Here is a 22,719-nt window from a genome sequence, read left to right on the forward strand (position 1 = left end):
CGTGGGAACTCTGCTGACCGCAATCCCTAATCCTATCAACCACACTAGAAATAGTCGTGGATTGCGCCTAACACTCCCTATGCAACTCGGCACAGCCTAAGAAACTAGCTAGCCCTGAAGATAGAAAAATAAAGCCTACCTTGCCTCAGAGAAATTCCCCAAAGGAAAAGGCAGCCCCCCACATATAATGACTGTGAGTAAAGATGAAAATACAAACACAGAGATGAAATAGATTTAGCAAAGTGAGGCCCGCCTTACTGAACAGACCGAGGATAGGAAAGGTTACTTTGCGGTCAGCACAAAAACCTACAAAAAGACCACGCAGAGGGCGCAAAAAGCCCCTTTGCACCGACTCACAGTGCGGAGGCGCTCCCTCTGCGTCCCAGAGCTTCCAGCAAGCAAGAACAATCGAAATAGCAAGCTGGACAGAAAAATAGCAAACCAGAGAAAAACAAGCAGTCACTTAGCTTCTGCTGGGAAGACAGGTCACAAGAACGATCCAGGAGTGAACTAGACCAATACTGGAACATTGACAGGTGGCCTGGAGCAAAGATCTAAGTGGAGTTAAATAGAGCAGCCAGCTAACGAATTAACCTCGTCACCTGAGGAAGGAAACTCAGAAACACCCACAGCCACCAGAGAAAGTCCATGGACAGAACCAGCCGAAGTACCATTCATGACCACAGGAGGGAGCCCGACAACAGAACTCACAACAGTTTACCCCCACATATGGGGTATCAGCGTACTCAGGACAAATTGTACAACAACTTTTTTGTTCCAATTTCTTCTCTTACCATTGGGAAAATAAAAAATTGGGGGCGAAAAGATAATTTTTGTGAAAAAAAAAATGATTTTTTATTTTTACGGTTCTGCATTATAAACTTCTGTGAAGCACTTGGTGGGTCAAAGTGCTCACCACACATCTAGATAAGTTCCTTAGGGGGTCTACTTTCCAAAATGGTGTCACTTGTGGGGGGTTTCAATGTTTAGGCACATTAGTGGCTCTCCAAACGCAACATGGCGTCCCATCTCAATTCCAGTCAATTTTGCATTGAGAAGTCAAATGGCGCTCCTTCGCTTCCAAGCTCTGTCATGCTCCCAAACAGTGGTTTACCTCCACTTATGGGGTATCCGCGTACTCAGGACAAATTGTACAACAAGGTTTGGGATCCATTTTCTCCTGTAACCCTTGGTAAAATAAAACAAATTGGAGCTGAAGTAAATTTTTTGTGAAAAAAAGTTAAATGTTAATTTTTATTTAAACATTGCAAAAATTCCTGTGAAACACCTGAAGGGTTAATAAACTTCTTGAATGTGGTTTTGAGAACCTTGCGGGGTGCAGTTTTTAGAGTGGTGTCACACTTGGGTATTTTTTATCATATAGACCCCTCAAAATGACTTCAAATGAGATGTAGTCCCTAAAATAAAATGGTGTATAAATGAGAAATTGCTGGTCAACTTTTAACCCTTATAACTCCCTAACAAAAAAAAATTTTGGTTCCAAAATTGTGCTGATGTAAAGTAGACATGTGGGAAATGTTACTTATTAAGTATTTTGTGTGACATATCTCTGTGATTTAATTGCATAAAAATTCAAAGATGGAAAATTGCGAAATTTTCAAAATTTTTGCCATATTTCCGTTTTTTTCACAAATAAACGCAGGTAATATCAACGAAATTTTATGACTATCATGAAGTACAATATGTCACGAGAAAACAATGTCAGAATCACTGGGCTCCGTTGAAGCGTTCCAGAGTTATAACCTCATAAAGGGACTGTGGTCAGAATTGTAAAAATTGGCCCGGTCCATAACGTGCAAACCACCCTTGGGGGTAAAGGGGTTAAAGATACAAGTGTCATTATAATGCTCCTGAATGAAAAATTGCCCCTCACTATATTGTCTGCACAAAACATGACCCCCACACTGTCCCTCTTATGGTACATGCTCTTTACACTGACATCTGCTTTCCATGCCGGCCCCCTCTCCACACTGTCCTCTCAGTGTCCCCCTATAGGGCTCAGTATTTATACTGTACTCTCTCATCACACTCCCCCTCCTTGGTATACTGTCCCCTCCTGGTTGTGCCCTTACACTGTCCCTCCATGCTATGCCCCCACTACTCAGCTTCTATTCTGTGCCCACTCACTATTCTGCCCCCATACTGTCTCCTCACACTATTCCCCTCCCTCCTCAAACTGTCTCCTTACACATCCCCCTTGTTCACCATCCTGTCTCCTTATATATTCACTTTCTATACTGCCTGCTCACCTGACTCCCCATAATTTGTCTGCACACATCCCATCACCCTCACTCCCCGTACTCTGCCCACATCCATTTTTCACATTGCTACTCATACTGTGTCCACACACATTCCCTCGTTCGCTCCCCATACTGTCTGCACCCATCCCCATATTGCTTCCTCATATATGCCCCACATTCCCCCATACTGTTTCGTCATACATGCCCCCATTCCCCAGTAATGTTTCCTCATACATGTCCCCCATCCTCCCATCCTGTATGCATGGCTCGGCTCCCCCATCTTGTATGCATGGCTACGCTCCCCCATCCTCCCATGTTGTATGCATGGCTTGGCTCCCCCATGCTCCCATCTTGTATGCATGGCTCGGCTCCCCCATCCTCCCATCTTGTATGCATGGCTCGGCTCCCCATCCTCCTATCCTGTATGCATGGCTCGGCTCCCCCATCCTCCCACCCTGTATGCATGGTTCCCCCACCCTGTATGCATGGCTCCACCATCCTCCTATCCTGTATGCATGGCTCCCCCATCCTCCCATCCTGTATGCATGGCTCGGCTCCCCCATCCTCCCACCCTGCATGCATGGCTCCCTCATCCTCCCATCCTGTATTCATGGCTCCCCCATCCTCCCATCCTGTATTCATGGCTCCCCCATCCTCCCATCCTGTATGCATGGCTCCCCCATCCTCCCATCCTGTATGCATTGCTCGGCTCCCCCATCCTCCCACCCTGCATGCATGGCTCCCCCATCCTGTATGCATGACTCCTCCATCCTCCCATCCTGCATGCATGGCTCCCCCATTCTCCCATCCTGTATGCATGGCTCCCCCATCCTCCCACCCTGTATGCATGGCTCCCCCATCCTACCATCTTGTATGCATGGCTCGGCTCCTCCATCCTCCTATCCTGTATGCATGGCTCCCCATCCTCCCATCGTGTATGCATTGCTCACCTCCCCTATCCTCCCACCCTGCATGCATGGCTCCCCCATCCTCCCATCCTGTATTTATGGCTCCCCCATCCTCCCATCCTGTATGCATGGCTCCCCCATCCTCTCATCCTGTATGCATGGCTCAGCTCCCCCATCCTCCCACCCTGCATGCATGGCTCCCCCATCCTCCCATCCTGTATGCATGGCTCCTCCATCCTCCCATCCTGTATGCATGGCTCCTCCATCCTCCCATACTGCATGCATGGCTTCCCCATTCTCCCATCCTGTATGCATGGCTCACCCATCCTCCCACCCTGTATGCATGGCTCCCCCATCCTACCATCTTGTATGCATGGCTCGGCTCCTCCATCCTCCTATCCTGTATGCATGGCTCCCCCATTCTCCCATCCTGTATACATGGCTCTTCCATCCTCCCATCCTGTATGCATGGCTCCCCCATCCTGTATGCATGGCTCGGCTCCCCATACTCCCACCCTGTGTGCATGGCTCCCCCATCCTCCCACCCTGTGTGCATGGCTCCCCCACCCTGTATTCATGGCTCGGCTCCCCCATCCTCCCACCCTTGTGCACGGCTCCCCCACCATGTATGCATGGCTCGGCTCCCCCATCCTTCCATCCTGTGTGCACGGCTCTCCCATCCCATCCTCCCACGCTGTGTGCACGGCTCCCCCATCCTCCCACCCTGTGTGCACGGCTCCGCAATCCTCCCACGCTGTGTGCACGGCTCCCCCATCCTCCCACCCTGTGTGCACGGCTCCCCCATCCTCCCATCCTGTATGCATGGCTCCACCACCCTGTGTGCACGGCTCCCCCATCCTCCCACCCTGTGTGCACGGCTCCCCCATCATCCCACCCTGTGTGCACGGCTCCTCCATCCTCCCACCCTGTGTGCACGGCTCCCCCATCATCCCACCCTGTGTGCAAGGCTCCCCCATCCTCCTCCCATCCTCCTACCCTGTCATATTCACCTTTCTCTCACCAGCGGCGCAGAACTTCCCGGCACCTCTGCAGCGTCTTCCTTCCTGTATGAGCGGTCACGTGGTACCGCTCATTAAAGTGATGAATACGCGCTTGACCCCACACTTTCTAAAAAAAAAAAAAAAACCTTGCTCAAGTGCGCCCCCCGCATCCTGCCGCCCTAGGCACGTGCCCTCAAGGGCCTAGTGACAAATATGGCCAAGTAAGGGGGTTTGGCCCACAGGATTCTTCATGGGCCTCTTTTTAGGCTGTTCTGAATTATTGACTTGTGAGCACTGTCCCCTTGGAAAAGATCATAAAAATTAGCAACAAGTAATAAGGACTAAATCTCTGGAGCTGTACGGTGAATAAAAAAAAAAAATAATAATTGCAAAACAGAATACTCAAGGGAACAGTGGTATTAAATTAAGTGCAAAATCCCTCTATAAGTAAATAAATTGGAGAAAATCTGAGATTTTTAATTTAAAACATTAAAACATGCATAGCGGAAATAAAAAAAAGTATCATCATTGAGATATATTACAGTATAAATGGATGTTAAAAGCATGTTGGATTTCGTATTGTTTTTAGAAAAAAATAATGTTCATAAAGGGAAGCTGACAACTGACACATGCTGGCCAAACCATAGGCATGTGACATTTTAGAGAAAACACATACATTTAAAAGCCATTTGGGGACCATGCCACATGGGCAACAGTTCCAAAAAGCCTGGACCTGTGTGGTTTTTTCCTACCCAGTGGCCGTTGGTGATCGGCTTTTTCAACTAGTCAATTGTGTGAATGGTTCCAGTTTTTAAATGTATGCAGAATTTCTGTAGCCTTTCAGAGAAAACCATATTGGTCTGGAATGAAGCAACCATTGTCTGATACATGCTTCCTTTCCATAGTTTGGGCAGCAAGCATCAGCTGTCAGCCTCACTTTACGCTTTAATTAATGATAACAAAGATAATGGATATTGTAGGAGGATATCAGAAACACCAAAAAAATATTTTCGTGAGAAATTCCAAGAAAAGAGAACATTGGACACATAACCTTCCATGGTGATGGACTTTGAACCAGCAGTTTCTCACAAGGGTTATCAAACATAATATAACATCGAATATTAGCCTCTTCTGCGACCGGGTGAATTTCAATTTTTTAGTTTTTTTGCACTGTCGGCTTCTTCTTCCCCGTTTGTTTTCTATTAGAGGATTTTTTGGTAAGAGCCAAATGCAATGTTGGTGTCTCCAGTAGCCATCTGCAATGCAGAGATGTGATCCACATGAAGCCAGTGGTTTATTAATTGGAATAAAGATCTTCGGCCTTTGCATGCCATCACTGATATTTTGTACCAAAAGTCTGCATCCAACATGTTTTCTTTTCCTTGGAGGCTGCACTAATTCCACCAAGATTCTGCACTGAAGTCTTATTAATGATGTAGATATCCAGATATACCGTAATTAGTATTCTGCTGTATGAAACTTTTCTGAAGGCATCTCCCCATCATTTGCTATTATTCTCTGGCACCAAATCCTCATTTAACTTTTGAAATTCTTTCTGTATCTTTTCAATCTCCTCAGCACATTCTCTTATTTGTGCAGCCTGCTCTGTCTTACTCCCCCGGTGTATATCCACTGATCCCTTGATAATGAAAAAGCCATCAACAAATATAAACAACCCAGCCAAAATCCCTGAAACCACTCCAAATACCTGGGCCCCCCGAGCTGCTATCTGTGCCCCTCTAGCCACAGTGGCTGACACCTTGCCCAGCTGAATCAATCTGCCAATCTCTAATGCAGCATATGCACCTCTCCCCACAGCCCTGGCTGCATCAGGACTGTCAACTACTTGTTGCTCTGATATATCAGTAATTAATGAAGCCAAATTTTTTGAAGCCTTTTGAAACTTATCCATCTCTAGATTCACTGCCTTTACAATCTCTTCTACTCGGCTGCATTTATTTTTCATATTTACAGTATCGGCAATAGAAGCCGATGCCCCTGTGATTCCTCCAACCGCCGCAACAGCGGCCCCGACGCCACTGACAATCAGAGACGCCCCTGCAGTAAATGGGGCCAAAATGAGGCCTACAACGGTGGTGATGCCTCCAGCAAGTCCAACTGAACTTCCCGTGACACTGGCAATGGTGGCTCCTCTGTGAAATTCATCCAGGTCATCAGCAATTCTTAGCAGCGTTGTGGAGCAATCAGCAATAGTATTCAGCAAATCGGTCAATATTCCTCTTAGGTTTTTAATATCATCATTCAGCTATTAAAAAAAAAGAAGAGAAAAGGAAGATTCAATATGGTATCATTTTATTTCGCTCACAATGACTAAAAAGTAATAGATTTATAAATTAAGACCATTTATGAGCAATGCTGGAGGAAATGGTGGTATCACAGCAGCCTTATTTTCTAGCATTTTGGAAGAGGATTTTTAGAAAACAGATTACGACCTACTTGTGAAGATGAGAGTGATATTTCTGCATCCTAGCATCTATCCTATGGGGTATGACATTTATTGAAAATGCTATAGAGACTCAGTCAGCAAATATTAGGACCTTTAGGTTGGGGATTCACGGATTTTTTTTAGATTGCTCTTACATTACAAGTAATCATGATAGTGAATCTGATTGTGTTGTACAGGTGTGGAAGAAGTGTCGGCACCCTTTCTAAAGACTTGCTGTAAAACTAGTCTTTGAGTATGATGCATTTGTTTTAAATGTAATTTTACTTGCTTAGGGCTCTGCAGTAGTGTGTTAACCTAGGAAGGGTTAAAAATTAGTATCAGCCCAGGTGAGGAAGAGTTACATGGGCATTTTCAAGAAACTTGTTCCTGGTTACAGTTAGTAATTGATAGATCTTGAAGGACATAAGTAGTATCAGCCCAGGTGAGGAGGAGTTACATTTTTTGGGAAACTAGCTCCTGGTTAGAGTTAGTAATCCATAGATCTTGAAGGGGATAAGAACTCCTGTTAGTCGGTAGACCACAAGTGGGAAGTGTGCAGCGACTGGGAATAAAAGATTAAAGTTAAGAAACGTGCTATAGAAGATGATTGACATCCAATGACCGAAGACGCAGAAACCGGATAGGAAGTCACAGCGACACATATTGACCTTTGTGACTAACTTACTAAGAAAGATTCTTCACGTTCAGCGAGTACCTGCTGTAGCATGAATAGAGCTGGTGGAGGCATGATCTCCGTAGGCAGCTAGTAAGAAGTGGGCTACAGACAACGTGTCAAGCCGGTCCTGGAGGACTAAGTAGAATCTTACTCTGACCAGGAATGCGCTCTGGGGAGGATATTCATAGTGGGAGAAGAAAGTGTTCTCTATAAGAGATTTTCTGCTGGAATAGTTTTATCACTGTGTCAAACAAAAGGATAAGCAGTAGAACCTCCCAATGGCTGTATCTTTTTATTTCTCAACATCATCTTAAAAGGGACAGTACAGAAGCCCCATTATACACAATATTGTTGGCTCATCCTATATTAATGGGGTCAACTAATTTTAGCATAATGTGTATGGGGGCATTTAGTGTTTGGACCCCAAAATATGCCTAAAGCTATGTACTAGGGATAGTTGTAGAGATCCTATATCCCACTGTACAGGTAACACATGCCATGTGTATGAGGCCTTTATTCTGCAGAAACTTAGAAAGTTGGTGTTTTAGTGAATTATATAACTTTGGTAACAAAATTAGTCCTTACCAACTCCAGGCGGTTTTTATTTCCATCTGCCTATAACAAGAATGAAAATGAAAATAAATGAGATAAATAAATAATTATAGTGCGCTAGGTGTAACCCAGAAGAAAGCTTATTTTACTCACCATTTTAGGACTTTTTTTTCAAAGAAGACAAAACTTAAATCTGTTTTCACAATTACACTGGAAGAGAAAAGTAGAAGATATGGTACGTGTTGTAATTGTTTTGTGCCTGAGCAACAAACACAACTAATATTAATGTTGTCGAGAGATGTGCCAAAAAGTCACTCTGTAATTAGAGTCAAAATGAGAAAAAAAATCCAGAAAATCACCTTGTCTGATTTGGCAAGATTTATTTTGCAAATTACGGTATGTTGGTAAATAAATATTTGGTCATTAACAAAAGTTCATCTCAATATTTTGTTATATATCATTTGTTGGCAATGACAGAGGTCAAACGTTTTCTGTAACTCTTCACAAGGTTGGCACACACTGTTGTTGGTATGTTGTCCCATTCCTCAATGCAGATCTCCTCTAGAGCAGTGATGTTTTGGGCCTGTCGCTGGGCAACATGGACTTTCAACTCCCTCCAAAGTTTTTCTATAAGGTTGAGATCTGGAGACTGGCAAGGTCACTCCAGGACCTTCATATGCTTCTTATGAAGCTGCTCTTTCGTTGCCCTGGGGGTGTGCTTGGGATCGTTATCATGCTGAAAGACCCATCAACACTTCATATTCAATGCCCTTGCTGATAGAAGGAGGTTTGCACTCAAAATCTCACGATACATGGCCTCATTCATTCTTTCATGCACACGGATCAGTCATCCTGAACCCTTTGCAGAGAAGCAGCCCCAAAGCATGATGTTGTCACCCCCATGCTTCACAGAAGGTATGGTGTTCTTTAGATGCAACTCAGCATGCTGTCTCCTCCAAACACGACGAGTTTTGTTTCTACCAAACTGTTCTACTTTGATTTGATCAGACCATTTGACATTCTCCCAATACTCTTCTGGATAATCCAAATGCTCTCTAACAAATTCAGACGGGCCCGGACATGTACTGGCTTAAGCAGGGGGACACGTTTGACACTGCAGGATCTCAGTCCCTGGCGGCGTAGTGTGTTACTGATGGTAGCCTTTGTTACGGTGGTCCCAGCTCTTTGCAGGTCATTCACTATGTCCCCCCATGTGGTTCTGGGATTTTTGTTCACCATTCTTGTGATCATTTTGACCCCACGGGGTGAGATCTTGCGTGGAGCCCCAGATCAAGGGAGATTATCAGTGGTCTTGTATGTCTTCCATTTTCTTATTATTGCTCCCACTGTTGATTTCATCACACCAAGCTGCTTGCCTATTGCAGATTCAGGCTTCCCAGCCTGGTGCAGGGCTACAATTTTGTCTCTGGTGTCCTTTGACAGCTCTTTGGTATTCCCCATAGTGGAGTTTGGAGTGTAACTGTGTTTGAGGTTGTGGACAGGTGTCTTTTAAACTGATAACACATTCAAATAGGTGCTATTACTACAGGTAATGAGTGGAGGACACAGGAGCCTCTTAACCCTTTTACCCCCAAGGGTGGTTTGCACGTTAATGACCGGGCCAATTTTTACAATTCTGACCACTGTCCCTTTATGAGGTTATAATTCTGGAACGCTTCAACGGATCCCAGTGATTCTGACACTGTTTTCTCGTGACATATTGTACTTCATGATAGCGGTAAAATTTCTTTAATATTACCTGCGTTTATTTGTGAAAAAAATGGAGATTTGGCGAAAATTTTGAAAATTTCACAATTTTCCAAATTTGAATTTTTATGCAATTAAATCACAGAGCTATGTCACACAAAATACTTAATAAGTAACATTTTCCACATGTCTACTTTACATCAGCACAATTTTGGAACCCAAAATTTTTTTTTGTTAGTGAGTTATAAGGGTTAAAAGTTGACCAGCAATTTCTCATTTTTACAACACCATTTTTTTTTAGGGACCACATCTCATTTGAAGTCATTTTGAGGGGTGTATATGATAGAAAATACCCAAGTGTGACAGCATTCTAAAAACTGCACCCCTGAAGGTGCTCAAAACCACATTCAAAAAGTTCATTACCCCTTCAGGTGTTTCACAGGAATTTTTGGAATGTTTAAATAAAAATGAACATTTAACTTTTTTTCACAAAAAATTTATTTCAGCTCCAATTTGTTTTATTTTACCAAGGGTAACAGGAGAAAATGGACCCCAAAAGTTGTTGTACAATTTGTCCTGAGTACGCTGATATCCCATATGTGGGGGTAAACCACTGTTTGGGCGCATGACAGAGCTCGGAAGCTAAGGAGCGCCATTGGACTTTTCAATGCAAAATTGACTGGAATTGAGATGGGATGCCATGTTGCGTTTGGAGAGCCACTGATGTGCCTAAACATTGAAACCCCCCACAAGTGACACCATTTTGGAAAGTAGACCCCCTAAGGAACTTATCTAGAGGTGTGGTGAGCACTTTGATCCACCAAGTGCTTCACAAGTTTATAATGCAGAACCGTAAAAATAAAAAATCATATTTTTTCACAAAAATTATCTTTTCGCCCCCAATTTTTTATTTTCCCAAGAGTAAGAGAAGAAAATGGACCCCGAAAGTTGTTGTACAATTTGTCCTGAGTACGCTGATACCCCATATGTGGGGGTAAACCACTGTTTGTGCACATGGGAGAGCCCGGAAGGGAAGGAGCGCCGTTTGACTTTTCAATGCAAAATTGACAGGAATTGAGATGGGACGCCATGTTGCGTTTGGAGAGCCACTGATGTGCTTAAACATTGAAACCCCCCACAAGTGACACCATTTTGGAAAGTAGACCCCCTAAGGAACTTATCTAGAGGTGTGGTGAGCACTTTAATCCACCAAGTGCTTCACAGAAGTTTATAATGCAGAACCGTAAAAATAAAAAATCATATTTTTTCACAAAAAATATCTTTTCACCCCAAATTTTTTATTTTCCCAAGAGTAAGAGAAGAAATTGGACCCCAAAAGTTGTTGTACAATTTGACCTGAGTACGCTGATACCCCATATGTGGGGGTAAACCACTGTTTGGGCGCATGGGAGAGCTCGGAAGGGAAGGAGCGCCGTTTGACTTTTCAATGCAAAATTGACAGGAATTCAGATGGGACGCCATGTTGCGTTTGGAGAGCCACTGATGTGCCTAAATATTGAAACCCCCCACAAGTGACACCATTTTGGAAAGTAGACCCCCTAAGGAACTTATCTAGAGATGTGGTGAGCACTTTGATCCACCAAGAGCTTCACAGAAGTTTATAATGCAGAACCGTAAAAACAAAACAAAAACAGTTTTGTATTTTCCCGAGGGTATCAGGAAAAATTGGACCCCATAATTTGTTGTCCAATTTGTCCTGAGTGTGCTGATACCCCATATGTGGGGGGGAACCACTGTTTGGGCGCATGGGAGGGCTCGGAAGGGAAGGAGCGCCATTTGGAATGTAGACTTAGATGGAATGGTCTGCAGGTGTCACATTGCATTTGCAGAGCCCCTAATGTACCTAAACAGTGGAAACCTCCCACAAGTGACACCATTTTGAAAAGTAGACCCCCTAAGGAACTTATCTAGATTTGTGGTGAGCGCTTTGACCCACCAAGGGCTTCACAGAAGCTTATAATGCAGAGCCGTAAAAATAAAACAAAAATTTTTTCCCACAAAAATTATTTTTTAGCCCCCAGTTTTGTATTTTCCCGAGGGTAACAGGAGAAATTGGACCCCAAAATTTGTTGTCTAATTTGTCCTGAGTGCGCTGATACCCCATATGTGGGGGGGAACCACTGTTTGGGCACATGGATGGGCTCGGAAGGGACGGAGTGCCATTTGGAATGCAGAATTAGATGGAATGGTCTGCAGGTGTCACATTGCATTTGCAGAGCCCCTAATGTACCTAAACAGTAGAAACCCCCCACAAGAGACCCCATATTGGAAACTAGACCCCCCAAGGAACTTATCTAGATGTGTTGTGAGAACTTTGAGCCCCCAAGTGTTTCACTACAGTTTATAACGCAGAGCCGTGAAAATAAAAAATCTTTTTTTTTCCCACAAAAATTATTTTTTAGCCCCCAGTTTTGTATTTTCCCAAGGGTAACAGGAGAAATTGGACCCCAATAGTTGTTGTCCAATTTGTCCTGAGTACGCTGATACCCCACATGTTGGGGTAAACCCCTGTTTGGGCACACGGGAGAGCTCGGAAGGGAAGGAGCACTGTTTTACTTTTTCAACGCAGAATTGGCTGGAATTGAGATCGGACGCCATGTCGCGTTTGGAGAGCCCCTGATGTGCTTAACAGTGGAAACCCCCCAAATTATAACTGAAACCCTAATCCAAACACACCCCTAACCCTAATCCCAACAGTAACCCTAACCACACCTCTAACCCTGACACACCCCTAACCCTTATCCCAACCCTAATCCCAACCCTATTCCCAACCGTAAATGTAATCTAAACCCTAACCGTAACTTTAGCCCCAACCCTAATTGTAGCCTTAACCCTAGCCCCAACCCTAACCCTAACCCTAGCCCTAACCCTAGCCCTAACCCTAGCCCTAGCCCTAACCTTAGCACTAACCCTAGCCCTAACCCTAGCCCTAGCTTTAACCCTAGCCCTAACTAATGAGGTGATGAAGGGGGGTTTGATTTACTTTTATAGCGGGTTTTTTAGCGGATTTTTATGATTGGCAGCCGTCACACACTGAAAGACGCTTTTTATTGCAAAAAATATTTTTTGCGTTACCACATTATGAGAGCTATAATTTTTCCATATTTTGGTCCACAGAGTTATGTGAGGTCTTGTTTTTTGCGGGACGAGTTGATGTTTTTATTGGTAACATTTTTGCGCACGTGACATTTTTTGATCGCTTTTTATTCCGATTTTTGTGAGGCAGAATGACCAAAAACCAGCTATTCATGAATTACTTTTGGGGGAGGCGTTTATACCGTTCCGCGTTTGGTAAAATTGATAAAGCAGCTTTATTCTTCGGGTCAGTACGATTACAGCGATACCTCATTTATCATTTTTTAATGTTTTGGCGCTTTTATACGATAAAAACTATTTTATAGAAAAAATAATTTTTGCATCGCTTTATTCTCAGGACTATAACTTTTTTATTTTTTTGCTGAAAATGCTGTTTGGCGGCTCATTTTATGTGGGACAAGATGTTGTTTTCAGCGGTACCATGGTTATTTATATCCGTCTTTTTGATCGCGTGTTATTCCACTTTTTTGTTTGGCGGTATGATAATAAAGCGTTGTTTTTTGCCTCGTTTTTTTTTTTGTTTCTTACTTTTCTTACGGTGTTTACTGAAGGGGTTAACTAGTGGGCCAGTTTTATAGGTCGGGTCGTTACGGACTCGGCGATACTAAATATGTGTACTTTTATTGTTTGTTTTTTTATTTAGATAAAGAAATGTATTTATGGAAATAATATATATATATTTTTCATTATTTAGGATTTTTTTTATTTTTTTTTACACATTTGGAAAAAATTTTTTAAACTTTTTTACTTTGTCCCAGGGGGGGACATCACAGATCGATGATCTGACAGTTTGCATAGCACTCTGTCAGATCACCAATCTGACTTACAGTGCTGCAGGCTTCACAGTGCCTGCTCTACGCAGGCTCTGTGAAGCCACCTCCCTCCCTGCAGGACCCGAATGGCGCGGCCATCTTGGATCCGGTCCTGGAGCTGGGAGGGAGGTGAGGAGACCCTCGCAGCAACGCGATCACATCGCGTTGCTGCGGGGGCTCAGGGAAGCCCGCAGGGAGCCCCCTCCCTGCGCGATGCTTCCCTGTATCGCCGGCACATCGCAATCATGTTTGATCGCGGTGTGCCGGGGGTTAATGTGCCGGGAGCGGTCCGTGACCGCTCCTGGCACATAGTGCCAGATGTCTGCTGCGATAGGCAGCTGACACCCGGCAGTGATCGGCCGCGCTCCCCCCATGAGCGCGGCCGATCGCATATGACGTACTATCCCGTCGGTGGTCATAGGGGCCCACCCCACCTCGACGGGATAGTACATCTAATGTCAGAAAGGGGTTAAAGAAGAAGTTAGAGGTCTGTGAGAGCCAGAAATCTTGCATGTTTCTAGGTGACCAAATACTTATTTTCCACCATATTTTGGAAAATAAATCTTGCCAAATCAGGCAAGGTGGATTTTCTGGATTTGTTTTCTCATTTTGACTCTCATAGTTGTTGTCTACCTATGATATCATTTACAGGCCTCTCTCATCTTTTTAAGTGGGAGAACTTGCACAATTGCTGGTTGACTAAATACTTTTTTCCACTGTATCTAACATTTTTAATGCTATTTTGGTGCAGATGCAATCTTTTAAACCCCCATTATCGCATTTGAATGCAATGTTGCAGTGACCAAAAAAACGTAATTCTGGTGTTTTCAGTTTTTTCTCGTTACGCCATTTCCCGATTGGGTTAATTATTTATAAAGTTTGATAGATAGGTTCAATTCTGAACGTGGCAATACCAAATATGTGTATATATATTTTTTTTTAATTAGTTTATTTTGAATGGGGTGAAAGGGGGGTGTTTTGAACTTTTATATATTTTTTTATATACCGTATATATTTTTAACAACATTTTTTTTTTACTTTTGGCATGCATAAATAGTCTACATGGGAGACTAATAGTTGCAATAACCTGACTGGCTCTGCTACGTACAAGCAATGAACAAATTGCCTGTATGTAGCAGAATTGCTCACTTACTATGAGCGCCGGACGGCACTTATATGATTCGGCAATGACAACCATAGAGGTCTGCTGGAGACCTATGGTTGTCAAGCCAACCCATAGGCAACCCACGGTCATGTGACACGGGTGCCAATGGGCAGGATTTCCGGAGCGCTTGCCTGAAGCGCATGATAAATGCCACTGTCAGAGTTTAACTGTGGCCTTTAACTAGTTAACAGCCACGGCTGGATCGCAATTCCACCCATGGCTGTTTGAGGCACATGTCAGCTGTTAAAAATAGCTGACGTGCTGGAAAAGATGTGGGCTCAGTGCTGGAGCCCACAACAAAGGAAGGGAGTCTGACATTGGCGTACTATTACGCCCGATGTTGGAAAGGGGTTAAACTTCAACGCCATACACCAAGACAACTCCTTAAAAGCAGTAATTTGATTAAATTGCTACCAACACCTAAACATTTAAAATGTACATAGTAGGAAAATAATTATCACACAGATTAAATAATGGAAATAAGGTTGCTAAATAGAACAAAATATAAATGGCATACTAAGGTGAGAGATGAGAAGTAAGTATGATATTGCCTCTTAAGGAGTTGTCTTCATTATACTAAGAAAGTGGAGGCTCTTTGCATGTACTGGTCATTGTTAAACTATTACGGGGAGCACAGAACCATAATTTATCTCCAGCAATAGCAACAGTGTGTCAGCATTGCATCTTGAGGTCTTTCATTGGGTGCACTGGTGTATTCACTATACAATGGCTTGCAAAAGTAGTCACCCCCTTGGCATTTTTCGTGTTTTGCTACCTCACAACCTGAAATTTCCCTTTTTTCAGGGTTTGCAGCAGTTCATGAAAAAAACATGCCTACTACTGTGAAAATGTGGCTTTCTTGTGAAGCAAACAACAAATATGACAAAATAACTGAAAACTTCAGTGTACATAACTATTCACTCCCAGTCAGTGCTTTTAAGACCCTCCTTTTGCAGTAACGACAACTGCAAGTTGCTTTTGAGAAGTCTCAATTAGCTTTCCCCATCTTGCTACTTGGATATTTGCCCCTTCCTCAAAGCAAAACTGCTCCAGCTCCTTCAAGTTAGATGGTTTCCTCTGGTGAACAGCAATCTTCAAGTCTGACCACAGATTATCAATTGGATTAAGGTCTGGGCACTGACTGGTCCACTCCAAAACATTTCCACATTTCCCCTTAAACCACATGAGTGTTGCTTTAGCAGTATGCTTTAGGTCATTGTCTTGTTGGTAACAGGGTTACCTTTGTTCTTCGTGCTGCCTCTCTGATTAATGCCCTCCTTGCCCGGGCTGAGAGTTTTGGTGGGCACCGTCTCCTGGCAGATTTGTTGTGGTATCATGTTCTTTCCATTTGATGAAAATGGTGATTGCGATTTGGGGAATCATCAGAATTTGGGATATGTATATATGTTTTAACCCAACCCTGACTTGTACTTCTCAACAACTTGGTCCCAGACTTGTTTGGATATCTCCTTGGTCTTCATGGTGTTTGGTTAATGGTGTTGGAGCCTCTGTGGCCTTTCAGGAAAGGTAAAGTGTATATACTGACAGACCATGTGACACTTAGATTGCACACAGGTGGACTTCCTTTCACTAGGCATGTGACTAATGAAGGTAATTGCTTGCATTGAAAAATTTTAGGGCCTTCATAGCAAAAGGATGAATACACATACAAACTCAATACTATAAAACTCAACACAAAACTCAAAACTCAATACTATAAAACTCAATATCTCAATAATATAAAAACCTCTAAGTATAATACTAACAAAATTCTGGGAATGAGGAGAACAAGATGGTGGGGTGGGACTAGTAGATAAATGACTGTGAATGAAAACAGATTGATGTTTTCTTCACTTAGTGACATAGTAAGTAGAGTTGAGTGGATTGATATGAGGAGGAACAAGTTGAATCTCCTGAAATTCATGATTTCACACAAATTCAAACATTTTCAGATTCGATTCACGGTTTTAAAAAAATACTTGCCCGAGACCATTTCTCAGCCTGGTGGAGAGTCAGATCATGGGCTAACATCATTTTCAGGTCAGCGGTTCCCAGTAGAGCACAGTTTGTATGGCAGAATAATTTTCCATCTCCACAGTCATTGGGTAACTCTTATGATCAGCGGGCTCCTCTCTTTATCTCTCTCGATGGTAAAGTATAAGCTCTTATGGTGAGCTGGGGTCTCTCTATTTCATTTCCCTAACATGTATTTTCAGAGCAATTACAAGCTTTCCAGTATTGAGATTCATGCAAATTTTTTCACTGCAAATCAAAAATTGGGGGAAAATTTCTAGAAAGCGACAAATTTAAATTTGAAAAGATCCAGTCATCTCTAATAGGCTATGTTGACATCACATTCAGGCACATGCTTAAAGTGCATGCCCAATACATGTTAAAGGGATGATTCTGAAAGAATGCAGTGTGTTCAGCTCTGGTATTCATCTATACAGTTATGTTGTACGGTTTATGTGCTCAGTATAGTGGTATAATTCTGTACAGTATGGCAATATTATTCACGCATTCATGTCATTCCAAATAATTTTAGATTTTAATTAGGGAAGAGAAGACAAATGTAGTTAAGGTTTGGTGGTTTGCATGTACAGAAAGTTCACAAAGTTATAATATCATCAAAAAGTTAATTTATTTCAGCTCTTCAATACAAAAAGTGAAACTTGTATATTATATACGAGAGTCATTACACACAGAGCAGTAGCGTAGCTACTGGGGGGGCAGAGGGGGCCGTCGCCCCGGGCCCTGTCACATGAAGGGGCCCACTGGGAGCCGGCACTGCCACTTCTGTGAGGAGGCAGATCACAGCATAGGAGCAGAGCAGTATGTGCTCCCGTCTGACGGAGATTCTGCACGCTGCTAGCACAGTGGCCGGCTGCAGTCTCCCTCCTGCAGTGAATGGTATTGCCTGTCTGTCTGACCTGATCATGCTTTTCCTAGGCTGCAGCTCTGAATCTTCACTCTGTGCAGTGTGCACGCTGGGTCCTAGTGCCATTTCACTCTCACAGAGACACTTCCTGGTCCTGCCGGCAAACTTCATCAGTAAGTGAGGATGGAACTTATTAGCTTTACTGAATTCAGGTACGTTACTGTGAGGTGAATGTGAGACCATTGGGGTATTGTGGGCGCTGAAAGTAGGTGAGGGAGGACAGGGTTCGGGGGGGGAAAATGTGAGACCATGGAGGTATTGTGGAAGAGGGGAGACAGGGCTCTGGGGGGTGAATGTGAGGCAATGGGGGTATTGTAGGGACTGAAAGTAGGTGAGGGAGGCAGGGCACTGGGGGGTGAATGTGAGGCAATGGGGGTATTGTAGGGACTGAAAGTAGGTGAGGGAGGCAGGGCACTGGGGGGTGAATGTGAGGCAATGGGGGTATTGTGGGGGAGGGGAGACAGGGTACTGGGGGGTGAATGTGACCATGGGGGTATTGTGGGAGAGGGGAGACAGGGCACTGGAGGGTGAATGTGAGACCATGGGGTTGTTGTGGGGAGGAGAGACAGGGCACTGGAGGGTGAATGTGAGACCATGGGGGTGTTGTGGGGGAGGGGAAACAGGGCACTGGAGGGTGAGTGTGAGACCATGGGGGTGTTGTGGGTGAGGTGTGGACATGGCACTGAGGGGGTGGATGTGAGATGATGGGGGTATTGTTGGGGCTGAATATAATGTTTTATGTTATTTTATTATATGTACTTCATCACATGTAATATTTGCTGTCTGGGGGGGGGGTAGGGGGCTTTTGATACGTACCACTTGGGTCTTCTATGAGTACTAGTATAAGAAGCCCCATACAGTAACCAAGAGCTGCATCACATTTACAGCACCACTCCAGTATTTTTTTTTATTTCACTGCTGGAGCGGAGCTGAAAATCCAAGTCCCCTGCCCCCTGTCTAATACTCACCTTCAGGGGTTTTCATCGGTTTTCACCTCAGCTCCGTCTCCTGCAGTGTTTCATGGAGCGGTGCAGAGGTCACTAATCATGTAAGTCTATGGGAGCCTCGTTCTGGTATGTTCTTCGCTCTCATAGTCTTACATTGAGCGCTTGTGACATAACTTCTCACTTCTGGCCAGTCAGAAGCTGCGCTCACAAGTTTGAGCCGCGGCACTGCAGCAGTGCTACAAAATAGTGCGCTTAAAGCACCATTCCAGCGGTAGAAAAAAAAACCCTGCTACAGAGGTGCTTTAATAATTTAATAATAAACAATTTTTTACTATAAAGTTGATAAAGGCTTGGAATAAATGTCTGCAGCCTTTATATGACTGCAGACTGCCAAATCATGATCGTGAGCTGCGGGCCCATCGTACTGTGTATAAGGGAGCTGCGGGCCCATCATACTGTGTGTAAGGGAGCTGCGGGCCAATCGTACTGTGTATAAGGGAGCTGCGGGCCCATCATACTGTGTATAAGGGAGCTGCGGGCTCATCATACTGTGTATAAGGGAGCTGCGGGCCCATCATACTGTGTGTAAGGGAGCTGCGGGCCCATCATATTGTGTATAAGGGAGCTGCAGGCCTATCATACTGTGTGTAAGGGAGCTGCGGGCCAATCATACTGTGTATAAGGGAGCTGCGGGCCCATCATACTGTGTATAGGGGAGCTGCGGGCCAATCATACTGTGTATAGGGGAGCTGCGGACCCATCATACTATGTATAAGGGAGCTGCGGGCCCATCATACTGTGTATAAGGGAGCTGTGGCCCCATCATACTGTGTATAAGGAAGCTGTGGCCCCATCATATTGTGTATAAGGGAGCTGCGGGCCCATCATACTGTGTATAAGGAAGCTGCGGGCCAATCATACTGTGTATACGGGAGCTGCGGGACAATCATACTGTGTATTGGGGAGCTGCGGGCCAATCATACTGTGTATTGGGGAGCTGCGGGCCCATCATACTGTGTACACGGGAGCTGCGGGCCAATCATACTGTGTATAAGGGAGCTGCGGGCCCATCATACTGTGTATAAGGGAGCTGCGGGCCAATCATACTGTGTATAAGGGAGCTGCGGGCCCATCATACTGTGTATAAGGGAGCTGCTGGCCAATCGTACTGTGTATAAGGGAGCTGTCGACCCACCATACTTTGTATAGTGAACTGTGAAGGCATTAAATTGTGCATATGGGAGCTGTTGGCCCATTACACTGTATATAGTGGGGCTCTGGGGGTTATACTTTCTATAGTGGAGCTCTGTCAGCATTATACTGTGTAAAGGGGAGCAGTGGGCTTATACTTTCTACACGGGAGCAGTGCGAACATCATACGGTGTATAGGGGAGTTGTAGAATCATAATTTGTATAGGGAAGCTTTGAGCTCACCATACTGTGTATAATGGAGCAGTACATGAGGAAACTTAGGGGACATTATTAAATGTTAAGTGGGCACTTAAGCATTATTGTTATAGGGGCACTCAGAGTATTGTGACCATCAAAGTTGCATATGGGGTATTATTACTTTCTAGGTCAAAAATGTGGAGGGCACTAGCAAAGGGCATTAATATTTTCTAGGAGGCAATTTTACTCTATAGAGAGCACAAAGGAGTCATTATTACTATGTACGGAGCACAGTGGTGGCATTATTATGTGGGGTGGTAAGAGGAGCCGTTATTGTACCACACAGTAGGTGCAGTAATAGGGAGACATACGGCAGCAGAGGCTCAGTATTGGGATATCAGCAGGATGAGGAGTTTGTGCAGATTGGGGAAAGATGGGGACAGTGCAGGAAATGTGAGGAGTCAGATGTGTTGTTGTCATGTCAGTGTGGGCCAGATGGAAAAGATGGGAAAGCGAATGACTCCATCAGAGAAAACGTCAGCTGTAAGTCACCATCTATGACTGTAGTGCAATCTCTTATATGGTCTGCAGAACTGGTATCTACCACTATATGGTTACAATATGGCAGTAAAATCAATGTTTGTTTTTGTATATAGATTTATTTTCAATAACAGTGCGGTCATATTCTGAGGTTCCACTATATTCACAATTAGAGTGCGCAACCGTAGTTGTAATTAGGTTTAGCTGGTTAGGGGCCCACTCAGGTGTTTCGCCCCCCTAAGGTGAAACCCTAGCTACGCCTCTGACACAGAGTGATCTATTTCAAGTGTTTATTTCTGTTGATGATTATGGCTTACAGCCAATGAAAACCCCAAAGTCATTATCTTAGTAAATTAGAATAAATAATTAACAAAAAAGACCTTCAAAGGCTTCCAAATCATTTAAAAATGTCCCTTAGTCTGTTTCAGTAGGCTCCACAATCATGGGCTACAAGTGTTGCATTCCTTGTGTCAAGCCACTCATGACCAATAGACAACGCCAGAAGCATCTTACCTGGGCCAAGGAGAAAAAGAACGGGACTGTTGCTTAGTGGTTCAAGGAGTCATTTTCAGATGAAAATAAATTTTGCATTTAATTTAAAAATCAAGGTCCCAGAGTCTGGAGGAAGAGTGGAGAGGCCACAATCCAAGCTGCTTGAGGTCTAGTGTGAAGTTTCCACAATCAGTGATGGTGTGGGGAGCCATGTCATCTGCTGGTGTAGGTCCACTGTGTTTTACCAAGACCAAAGTCAGCACAGACGTATAGGTAATTTTAAAGCACTTCATGCTTCCCTCTGCCAACAAGCTTTTTGTAGATGAAAATTTCATTCTCCAGCAGGACTTGGCACCTGTCCACACTGCCAAAAGTTCCAATACCTGGTTTACAAACCACAGTATCACTGTGCTTGATTGACCAGCAAACTCGCCTGACCTTAACCCCATGGAGAATCTATGGAATATCATCAAGAGGAAGATGAGAGACCCCAGACCCAACAATGCAGATGAGCTGAAGGCTGCTATCAAAGCAACCTGGGCTTCCATAACACCTCAGCAGTGGATTCTTTACTGTGAGAGCAGTGAGACTATGGAACTCTGTGCCGTATGATGTTGTAATGAGTGTTTCATTACTAAAATTTAAGAAGGGACTGGATGCCTTTCTTGTAAAGTATAATGTTACAGGTTATATACACTAGATTCCTTGATAGGGCGTTGATCCAGGGAACTAGTCTGATTGCCATATGTAGAGTCAGGATGGAATTTTTTTCCCCAATGTGGAGCTTAGTGTTTGCCATAAGGTTTTTTTTGCCTTCCTCTGGATCAACATGTTAGGGCATGTTAGGTTAGGCTATGGGTTGAACTAGATGGACTTAAAGTCTTCCTTAAACCTTAAAAACTATGTTATTATGCAGTGCCACAGGCTGATCACCTCCATGCCAAGCCGCATTGATGCAGTAATTGATGCAAAAGAAGCCCCGACCAAGTATTGAGTGCATTTACTGAACATATATTTCAGTAGGCCAACATTTCGGATCGAAAAATCATTTTTTCAAGCTGGTGTTATAAAGTATTCTAATTTAAAGAGATAATGATGACTTTTGGGTTTTCATTGGCTGTAAGCCATAATCATCAACATTAACAGAAATAAACACGTGAAATAGATCACTCTGTTTGTAATGACTCTCTATAATATATGAGTTTCACTTTTTGTATTGAAGAACTGAAATAAATTAACTTTTTTTTATTATAATTTTGTGAGAAGCACCTGTATGTGCCATAAGTGTTTTTGTGGTATGGCAAAAGAAATTAAAAGATGTATTTTACACAGACCCATAGACTTGTATTGTGCCCTGTCATCCGTGCTGCCAGTAAAAAATAACGCTGAGAAGTATTTGACTATTACAAATGCAATAATCCTTACAGCGTCCACTATTACACGATATCTCATTACAGTATCCATGTGTGGATTTGGTATGGTAGAATTGGGATATCCTTTTTGCGCACAGATTATTAGCATGCATTTATTGCGTTATAAGAAGCATATGGCTGTCTACTTACCAAGATCTATCAGTGCAGAAAGGGAAGCTGAAATGTAAGTGAAAGTGAAAGATTTCTTTTAGTTGAAGAACTGAAACTCCCCTACTGTGCGTCATAGCCTGGGCTTGGCTCACTGACCTCATATATAAACATTGCCGCCCCAGTGATCACCCCCATATAAAAGCTCCATTCAGCAATAGACCCTCCAGGTCATTGTGCTGCATAAG

The 22,719-nt window shown here is 43.7% G+C and overlaps 1 protein-coding gene across 1 annotated transcript; it reads right to left on the reverse strand.

Annotated features, from left to right (window-relative positions):
- Window positions 1–4,622: 4,622 nt before the first annotated feature.
- Window positions 4,623–22,718, reverse strand: LOC138638531 (apolipoprotein L3-like). The gene is made up of 4 exons (XM_069727911.1): window positions 22,514–22,718; window positions 7,998–8,054; window positions 7,878–7,907; window positions 4,623–6,436 (listed from the first exon to the last, which is right to left on the reverse strand). The coding sequence occupies exons 2-4, from the start codon at window positions 7,998–8,000 to the stop codon at window positions 5,672–5,674; spliced, it is 798 nt and encodes a 265-aa protein (XP_069584012.1). The 5' UTR covers window positions 8,001–8,054; window positions 22,514–22,718; the 3' UTR covers window positions 4,623–5,671.
- Between the last annotated feature and the right edge of the window lies 1 nt (window position 22,719).

This window comes from Ranitomeya imitator, chromosome 5 (assembly GCF_032444005.1).
Source record: "Ranitomeya imitator isolate aRanImi1 chromosome 5, aRanImi1.pri, whole genome shotgun sequence".
Taxonomy (NCBI): Eukaryota; Metazoa; Chordata; class Amphibia; order Anura; family Dendrobatidae; genus Ranitomeya; species Ranitomeya imitator.

Excerpts from the sequence above, each read along its gene's own strand:
- LOC138638531 (XM_069727911.1), bottom strand. Across the intron at positions 6,437-7,877 it reads ATAAAAACCGCCTGGAGTTG|CTGAATGATGATATTAAAAA; the intron begins GTAAGGACTAAT and ends TTTTTTTAATAG.